The 9,942-nt window shown below is 54.9% G+C and overlaps 1 protein-coding gene across 1 annotated transcript; it reads right to left on the minus strand.

Moving 5' to 3' along the window:
* Positions 1-2,653: 2,653 nt before the first annotated feature.
* On the minus strand, positions 2,654-7,872 carry Selenov (selenoprotein V). Its single transcript, XM_021662233.2, has 6 exons — positions 6,977-7,872; positions 5,296-5,320; positions 5,123-5,176; positions 4,928-5,002; positions 4,696-4,833; positions 2,654-2,763 (listed from the first exon to the last, which is right to left on the minus strand). Exons 1-5 carry the CDS (start codon positions 7,870-7,872, stop codon positions 4,756-4,758), a joined length of 1,128 nt encoding a protein of 375 aa, XP_021517908.1. The 3' UTR covers positions 2,654-2,763; positions 4,696-4,755.
* Positions 7,873-9,942: the final 2,070 nt, after the last annotated feature.

Here is a 9,942-nt window from a genome sequence, read left to right on the forward strand (position 1 = left end):
TATTTGCCAGATCTACATGTAAGTCACCGAAGAGTGAGTCCTAGATTCGTACAATGGCACACGCCTGTAATGAAGACACTTGGGAGGCTAAGACAATAGGCCCAGAGTTTAGGCCAGGTGTGGTGGTGCACATCTTTAATCTCTGCACTCAGGACACAGCAGCAAAGAGGTCTCTGAATCTGCAGCAAGTTCCAGGACAGCCAGGGCTACATAGTAAGATCCTTAATAAAAGGTCTAAAGTTTGAGACCAGCCTGGGCAGTTAAGCACAGAGCCAGCAAAATTGCTTGCCAAGAAGACGGGTGATCCCTGGAACCTTGTGAAGCTGGAAGGACAGGCCCTTCCAAAGGCATCACCTTGACCCATGGCCCAGTCCCACACAGTGAAGGTTTAACAAGTCACTCCTTGGCAGTGCCAGATGGATGGTTTCTCCGGTGACTGCTTTTGATCCTTCTGCCTGCCAGTGTATATACAGGCTCAGCCTTCCTTCATAGTTTCCAGGCTGACATAGCAGCCTTGCCACGTTAAAGCCAAGTGTAGTTGATGCCCATAATCCCAGCACTCAGAAAGCTATGACAGGATGGCTGAGTTTGAGGCTAGCCTGACACTACATTGTGAGACCCTGTCTCAAACAAAAACAAAAACTTGGCCCTATGAATGATAAAGGTGGAAGGTGACCTTGCTCATTTGGGACATTTAAGTTCTAGGAGCACCAGTCTCCAGAGACTTTCTCCACCATGTTAGGGGCGGGGGGTGTGAGAGAGGGTCTCCGTAGCCCTGGCTGCCCTACAGCTTGCTCTTTAGATCAGGCTGGCTCAATCTCGTAGATCTGCCTGCTTCTGCCTTCTGCATGCTGGGATCAGATGTGTGCCCCACACCATCCAGCCCAGTCTTCTATGAGGCAGCTCTAGGGTTGATGTGTCTAATTTTTACAAAAACAGGCGACATTTGGGCTGCCTGAAGCCTGTATGTGAGTGAGAGTTGGCATCTGTGCCATATCTAAGTCCTTCCCAGTCTCAATTTGCTTCACAGTCTTTGCATTTTAAAACTCTTAAAGGTCTTGCACTGCTTTTGCTGAGAATATTTCGGGATTTCCTTATGACTGCTGGGAATGAGGTTTCCTTTGTAACTTGGATGCTCTTGATTATATTTCTGGTGCTCAAACTTACTGTGCCCTTTTTTTTTTTTTTTTTTTAAAGCATTTTTTTTAAGGGAGGGCACCTTTGCCACATCGCGATGCGGGAGTCAGAGAAGTTTTTAGCAGCTGGTTCTCTCTTGCACCATGTGGATCCCGGCCACCCAGCTTGGCCAAAACACTTTAATCCACTGTGCTGTGCCATCCACAGATAAACCGTACTCTTTAGAGAGGATATCACTATATATGTAGCCCTGGCTAGCCTGGAACTATGGAGACCAGGCTGGCCTCTAACTCACAAAGATCCTGCTGGAATCAAATGCATGTGACACCATACTCAGTTTTTCAAGAGAATAGTTTTATGTCAACCTAATTTTTAAAAATTAATTCGCCTCACGTGTGTGGGTGTTTTGCCTGCATGAGGCCCAAAGATGGTGTAGCCACTGTGTACCTGCTGGAAATTGAACCTGGGTCCTCTGGAAGGGAGTTTGATTCCCCAGAACCTTTGTAAAGGTGGAAAGAGAGCGGAGCCTAGCAGCATGTCCCTTTAATCCCAGCAATTAGGAGCAGAGTTGAATCTTTGAGTTCAAAGCCAGCCTGATCTATATGATATCAGCCAGGATAGTCAGGGTTACCTAGAGACCCTGTCCCAAAATAAAAGAGTGGAAGAGAAGTGACTTCACAAAATTGTCCTCGGATTGTCACATGCATACACATAAAATAATAACTATCAAATGATTCAAAAGTTGAATTTTTTTTTTAAAGAAAGGTTTGAGATCAGTCACAATCCATCTTTCTGTGTCAGCTGTCTGTTTTGTGGAGACAGGGTCTCACTGTGTAGCTCTGGCTGTCCTGAAACTCTGGGATCCGCCTGCCTCTGCCTGAGAGTGCTGACACTGAGGGCGGGTGCCACCACCGCTTCAACGTTTAACTGTGCCAGTGCCATCAAAAGTTTTCAAAGCCTGTCTTGAGTTAGAGCTGCTGGAAATCAAGACAGGACAGAGGTGACATGACTTTGACAGCATGAGGAGTGGAGGCTGAACTACCAGGAACAACTGGTCTAGCCTGGTATCCCAAGCAGACTGTGCTGGTCATATTCCCATCGCTCTCATGAACTGCTTGAGACAAGAGCGTGCACGGAGGAAAGGCTCATTTTGGCTCATAGTTTCAAAGGCCTCAACCTAGAGTCCGTGAGCCTTTGCCTGGGGCCTGTGGTGGTATGGTACATCGCCTCACAGAGGGACAGCACGGAGAGGGCTGGGGTCCTGCTGACCCTCCCAGGGCACACAGCCAACAACCTAACCCTCCCACGAGATCCCATGTCGTTCCCCACCTCCGGGCAGGAGCACAGCCTGGGGACCCAGCCTGGGGCTGGCATCCGGGTCTTGAAGGGCCCTTCCTCATCCTTCCTCCCAGGGTGCCTCAGCCCAGGTGGGGAGATGCTGAGAGCACAGCGGCAGGTGATTGCCACAGACCTCAGGCGTGGTGTGGCGACAGCAGTGCCAGAGGCCGACACAGAAGCGGATTATACTTTCTTTACTTTCCCCAACCCCGCCCGAGCCCCAGCCACCATCCGAAAAGGACCTGGTTTGGCAGTGTTTCAGCCCTTCTCATCATCCCGCTGAGGTTCCTGAGATGGGGAGAGAAACAAGACGAAGCTGTAACACTGATTCCCCATAAAATACTGTTTCTCTAAGGCTTCGTGTTCTAAGGCTGTGCTGGGTCAGATTACGCTTCATGGAGTCAAGCGTGACTCAGGGTCCCTGAATGTCACGCCCCCCCCTCCCCTGCAATGGCTCGGCAAGTGTGCACCCCTTACACGATGCCTGGGGTCCGGCTGCGGCTTCCTGCTGAGCAGTCTTCCACTGAACCGCACCCCAGAGCGCCTGTGGCTGGTGTGTGTGTGTGTGCATGTGTGTGTGTGCATGTGTGTGTGTGCATGTGTGTGTGTGCATGTGTGTGTGTGCATGTGTGCGCGCTTGCCAGCACATGTCTGTGCACCCTGTGCATGCCTGGCGCCCGCAGAGGCCAGAAGGTGTTTCATGGCCTGGAACTGGAGCTACAGTGTTTGTGAGCCACCCTGTGCGCTTAGGAGACTGAGGCAAGATAATCATGAGTTCGGGGCCAACCTAAAGTGCTTAGATGTGGAAGTCTAGGAGAAAAACTTCCCATATCAGGCGTGTGCCACCATGCCTGGCTTGTATCTACAGTCCAGGATAGGCTAACCCAGCCCAATACACTAGCCACGAATCACTGCTGAGCAGCTGAAATGTGCTTGGGCAACTAAGAACTGGATTTTTAATATTTTCAGCTTTGGTTACTTTTTTTTTTTGTTTTGAGAGAGGGCTTCTCTACCCAGTTCAGGATGGCCTCGACTCACCTTAATCCTCCTGCCTCAGCTTTCTGAGTACTGGGGTTGCCGGCATGTGCTATCATACTCATATTGAATTTACAAAAGCAATGCACAGCTCTACAACCAGAAGCTAAGACAGCCATGCTAAGACAGCATTCTTAATGCTCTTCTGACAAGCACAGGGCCCTAGTGACAGCCATGTTTTACCCATCACACGCAGATGGTGTTGCTAGCCTGTCACCCAAGCTCCTGGAAAGCCGAGGCAGGAGGGTTCCAGGTCCAAGGCTAGCCCAGGTAACTTAAGGAGGACCCTATCTCAAAATAAGAAAGGAAAAAAGATAGCCATGGGTGCAGCTCACGGTAAGGCACCCGACTCATGTGTGAGCCCAGGTCAATCTCCAGCTCTGCGGGGAGATAGGAGGAATAAGACAGAGAGGCTGAGAAGAGGTTCTATTAGTGAAATGCTTGCCCGGCATACACGAGGCTCTGGCTTCACCCCCAACCCCTAATGGGGATGGTGGACACACCTGTAATCCCCAGCCACTGGGAGGTAGAGGCAGGTGGATCACTGTTGAAGGTCATTTTCAGCTCCATAACAAGTCTGAGGCCATCCTGGGCTACAAGAGACTCTGTCTCAAAAAGGGTGTGTGTGTGTGTGTGAAGAGTTAGATGGCTAGAGGGGTAAATCAGACCTGTAGTCCCAGCACTCTGGAAGGCAGAGGCAGGCAGAACTCTGTGAGTTCAAGTCCAGCCTGGTCTACAAAGTGAGTCCAGGCAGCCAGGGCTACTCAGAGAAACCTTGTCTCAAATAAAACCAAAAACCAAAACCAAAACCAAAACAAATGAAGGAACGAGCAAACAAAGCTTGTGACAAGAGGATGGCTGCAAGTTCAAGGGCCTAAACTACATAAAGGCTTCTAGGATGGCCCCGGGCTATGCAGTGAGACTCAAAAGGGGCAGGGCGCCCATAGTGCTCAGTGAGGAAAGGTGCCTGTTGCCAAATTTGATGACCCGAATTTAATCCCCGGAACCCACACTGTGGAGGAAGAGAACTGAGTCCCACAAGCTGTCCTGTCTTCCACATACATGCCATGGCACTCATGTGCTCTCTCGCTCTCTCAATGTAAAATAAAAATAAAAAATGTGATTTAAGGGTGAGGGTGGGCTGAGCCGGAGAAGACCCCGATATGGCCCCCCCTATTCACTCACCTTCACACCTCCTCCTGGCCCTCCATTGCACCTCACTCATTTCCAGCTCCGCTACTGCTGCTACCTTTTCTTGATCTCCTCACTGATAATATCCACAAGTTTCTGCACGTTGGACCCATCCACAAAGCCATCACCTTTCTGGACATGGAGGAAAAAGAGTGCAGACCTGACTCCAACCTCCCTGTTCCACCCCTACCCTCTGATCCTGTTCCGTTCCCTGGCCCAGAATCACCTTCTTGGAATGGATCAGCTTGCCATCCATAAACACTTCAAACTCCCCTGTAATCTGGGGAGCTTTGTCCTCCTCCTGGCAAGGCAACGTTGCAGGTGGAGGAGGCTGCGCTGCGGGGGGGGGGGGGGATCGGCCTCCAAACCCTCAGGGGTCTGGAGACCCTGACCGGGCTCCCCAGGCTACCAGCACACTTACAAACATCAGGAGGTCTGGAAATTCATGCTCCAGGGTTTTTTTCAGTAGAATGTACTGAGAGGGAGGAGATGAGGTTAGGGGGTAATAGTCACAGGGTCACAGGAGAGAAAGCAGAGACCCCTTCAGTCTTCACATCACATGCTCCCTCATATTCTGAAGGAGAGGCTACTCACCCGAAGGCTGTAGCTTCAGAGGCCGCTGGAAGCAGAGGGCGGGAGAGAAAGAAGGGAGACATCACAGTAGCAGTGAGCCTGAGGCAGCCCCATCCCCCCACTCTCATGGTACCACCAGGGGGGAACCATACTCTTTATGGTCCCCCAGTGGTTACAGAACGGTCCCCATCTTCCCCCATCCCCGCCCTGCCCGAGGCAGGCCCCGCCTTGCAGTTCCTCCACACTGCAGGTGTGCGCTGCCTCAAGCCTTTGGTGGGAAATTGCACAGTGCCCCTACCTCAGGATGTGCCTGGCCCCTCCCCATGCCTCCCGTCACCTTCTCGGGGAGGCCTTCTTGAGCCTCCCAGGAGAAGCTGGGACCCTCCCTCCCAGATGCCTTCCTGTGCGTCCTAGCTGTGGCTTACTGCCTGCCCGCCCCTCCACACCCGCCAAGCCAGGGCCACAAGGCCCTTCATCGCTCTGTGCCTGCTGTCACAAACACCCTAAAACACAGCTGCTGAGCCAGGTGTGGTGGCCCACGCTTTAATTGGAGCCCTTGGGAGGATCTCTGTGAATTCAAGGAGCGGACCCAGAGTGTTCCAGGACAGCCAGGGCTACATAGTGAGAAGAGGAAGAAGAGAGGAGAGGAAGAAAGAAGAGAAAAGAGGGAGAGGGAGGGAAGCACACTTGATAAGAGGAGAGAGAGACACAGCCAGGGGCAAGAAGAGTGGAAATGAGCTGATGGATACGGCCTGGCAGAGTCAGAGGAAGGAGGAAGAGACAGAGAGAGACAAGGGTACAGGAGCAGGAGTGGCATGGAAGGCAGCCCTGGCCCTCCTCACTCCAGTCCCAGGTCACCGCGGAGGCCCGCCTAGAGCGGCAGCCAGCTTCCCAGCCTCTGCTTGTTCCCCAGCTGCCCCACGACCTCCCGCCTGGCCCGTGGGCCATCGGCCTCCTCTCTGAAAGCAGCTCCAGGGTCACCGGAGCAAGACCGTCCTGCCCATCCCAGCTCAGCGCTGAAGTGGAGACCTCCGCCTCCTCCCTCAGGAAGCTCCTCTCTGCTCACAGTGGGGTAGGCTGGCCTAGGTGCTTTATCGCCTGGCCTTGCAGGCACCGGGTGTCAGGGTCCTCAGAGCGAAGTGCAGGGGTGAGTGGGAATGGATCCCCATGCGAAGGACTCGACAGATGAGTGAAGGAATGAGTGCATGAGAGAGAATGTAGTTTTTGCATCAATGGTGCAAATGTCCAATGAGTGAGAGTGGGTGAATGAAGGAAGCTTGAGCGCTCCTACCAACGCAGGAGTGACTGAAGGAACGAGTGAATGCAGGCGTCAAGGTGAGAGGCAGGACTCCCAGAGCAGCCCAGTGAATGATCCCGCCAGCTGGGAAACGCCCATCGGCGAAGGAACGAAAGCCGATGCGCGATGCACGCAGCTCAGTCACTCCCGCAAAAGGTGGAAGGAATAGGAATGAATGAATGAGGCGCAGAGTCAATCAATCAATCATGGCGTGAGTGACGACCAGGGAAATCACGGGGTGGGGGTGGGGAGGACGCGGGGAGCCGGGGTGGGGAACTGACCGGAACTTTCTAACCTCCAAGGGACAGACAGGTGGAGCCCCCTGCAGGCCTGCCCCCTGCCGCGCGCACACCGGGGCACGCGCACGCCCGGCCCGGCCCCTCACCGGTAGGCGGAGCCCCTCACCAGTATGTCACACGGATGACGATTTTCTTGGCCGTCGGGAAGTTCTCGCTGGTGGTGGGGTCCTCCTTGGTGTAATCGGCGAAGCTGGAGGATGGGGAGATCGTGGGGAGCAGACCCAGCGCAGGGGCCTCCTTCAGGGGGCTGGACAGGATTTCCAGGCCAGCGATTGGGGCCGGGGCCGGGGCCGGGGCCGGGGGCGGGGCCGGGTCCAGGGTGCAGGAGGCCACGGCAGGGGAATCCACGGAGTCTAAGTAAGGGCCGGGGTCCGGGGCGGGGCTCAGGATCTTGGCGACCGTGGGGATGAGCACTGGGCCCGGCTCTTGGATGGCCTCTGCGAGGCTGTGGATTGAGGGTCCCCGCTTCTGGGGGAGCGCGGGCTCCTTCAGGAAGGAGTTAGCACGCCCGGAGGAGAGGGGCTGCGCCCTGGGTGAGGCCGAGCTCGCCAGGAACCCCGCCGGAAGCATGGTGGGGAAGGCCCGGGCTTGTTTGGGGGCCCAGAGTGGCGGCGGGGTCCGCATCGGCGCCGAGGCCGGGGCCGGGGCTGGAGTTAGGGCTGGGGCTGGCGTTGGGGCCAGGGCTGGAGTTAGGGCTGGGGCTGGGGTCGGGGCCGGGGCTGGGAACCGGATCGGAGCCGGGAACCGGATCGGAGCCGGGAACCGGACTGCAACGGGGCTCGGACCGCGGGCGGGAGGCCGGACCGGGGTGGAGGTTCGGGCCGGAGCTGGATGGCGGACGGGGGTCGAGATGCGGGCCCCGGTGGAAGCTGGGGCCGGAGTCGGCTTGTGCGCCGGGTTCGAGGCCCGGACCGGGGTTGCCGTTCGGATGGGAGTCGGTGTCCGGGACGGGGTGTTTGCCCGGGTTGGGGTGGGAGCGGGGGTGCGCGCCTTGTTATTCATGGGGACCAGGTGAGACCCGGGCACCCCAGGCTGAGCACCCCTCGCCCTTCTTCCTTGGGCGGGGAGCGCATTCGCACCCCAGGGTTCTAAAACGGCAGCAACCACGAGCAGGCACTGTTACACCGGGTTCCAGCCGGGAGGAGGTTCCACGCTCCGGCCAGGGAGGCGCTGCTGCCTCCGGAGCTCACCGAACTGTCTCCGCCCTGTCCCGTCTCCACCCCCCCCCCCAAACAGACACTGCCCAGAGCTTCCCGCCGCCAGAGGACAGCTTCAGGGTCCGCAGAATAGCGGCGACCCCACAAACAGTGCAGTGTACACAGAACCAGGGGCTGTGCTCGCCGCTGGCAGGCCGCTGAGCCACGGTTCTCACGGCAGAGCGTGGGTGCCCGGGTTCGGTGCTTTCACCCCGCAGAGGCGGGCCTGGGAGCTGTGGGAGCGAGAACCCGGCTTCATGCTCTTGGGACAATGCCTGGGTCAATAAATGTTAGCGAGATAAAGGGGAAGCTTGCTTGCACTAGGGACGAGTTTGGGAGCCGGAGAAAAGGCAGAGGTGACAAGGATCGGAGCCAGGGACAGCGACCATGTAAGGCCAGCCAGACTTCGCTCTGGGGCCACAGGAATGTGCCTCAGCTGGCAGTTTCCACCGCACTCAGGAAGCCCTGGGTTCCAGCCCCAGTGCCACATAAACCAGCTGTGGCGACACAGGACTGTCATCCCAGCATCCAGGGGATACGGGCAGGCAGGTCAGAAGTTCAAGGTCACTCCTAAGAGATGTGAGCCTCTTCCCTTGGCTTCTGGGCAGTATTTTATAAGACTTATTTATTTTATGTACACCAGTGTTTGGCTGCATGTATGTCTGTGACTGTGTTGGCTCCCCTGGAACAGGAGTTAACAGGCAGCTGTAAGCTGCCATGTGGGTGCTGGGAACTGAACCCAGGTCCTCTGGAAGAGCAGCCAGTGCTCTTACCCTCTGAGCCACCTCTCCAGCCCCTGGGCAGTATTTTTAAGCCAGGGAACATCCTTCCTGAATAGATGGGGAGGGGCACATACACCAGACAGCCCATAATAATGATGACAGCTTGGACCTCAGCTCAACCTCCGGAGGGCTATTAACTACGTCCGCCTCACCAAGACCCCATGAAAATCCTCGACCCCAGGACGCATGTGTACTTGCTGGAACACAATGTCTTATGTACTTTACCCTGCCATGTTGCTGGAAGCCAGTGCAGTCTATGGCTCCATCAGCCAACAACTAGATGTTTGTGCTGGGTATTAACCCGGACTCTGGCCCATGCCCACCACCTCCTCTTCTCTCTTTTTGAGACAGGGTTTCTATGTGTAGCCCTGGCTGTCCTGGAACTTGCTCTGTAGACCAGGCTGTCCTGGAACTCACCTCTGCCTCCTGAGTGCTAGGATTAAAGGTGTGTGCCACCCCTCCCCCCATGACCTTCTTCTAATTGGCTGAGTTTTAAATATTTTTGTTTTTGTTTGCTTTCTGTTTTGAGGAAGTTACCATAGAGCTTGGGCTGGCCTTGAACTTATGATTCTCCTGCCTTAGCTTCCAGACAGGGTTTCACTATGTATCCCTCACTGGCCTGAAGCTTGCTATGACTGGGCTGGCCTTGAACTCAGAGATCTGCCTGCCTCTGCCTCTTGAGTGCTGGGATTAAAGGCCTGAGCCACCAATGCCAGACTCCTTGGCTGATTTTAATCCATATCCTTCCCCTGTGTTATAACCACAAGCCTAACAACTTTTGGTGACCCTTCTACCGAAGACCCAGTGTGGTGGTGGGTGCCTGTAATTCTCAGTATACAAGAAGCAGAAGCCACAACGCTGCTGCAAACTGTAAATCAAAAGTTGCTTAGTTTACAATCCAGTGGTTCTCTAATCCCCCCACCCCCCAAAATCTGAGGCAGGTGGATCTCTGAGTTCCTGGTCTACAGGTTGAGTTTTCAGAGCAGCCAGGGACAGTAACTCTGTCTCAAAAAACAAAAATAACAACAAAAAACAAAAAGAAACATTCCAGTGATTCTCAATCTTCCTGATGCTGTGACCCTTTAGTACAGTTC

The sequence above is a fragment of the Meriones unguiculatus genome, chromosome 14, assembly GCF_030254825.1.
Source record: "Meriones unguiculatus strain TT.TT164.6M chromosome 14, Bangor_MerUng_6.1, whole genome shotgun sequence".
In the NCBI taxonomy this organism is placed as follows: domain Eukaryota; kingdom Metazoa; phylum Chordata; class Mammalia; order Rodentia; family Muridae; genus Meriones; species Meriones unguiculatus.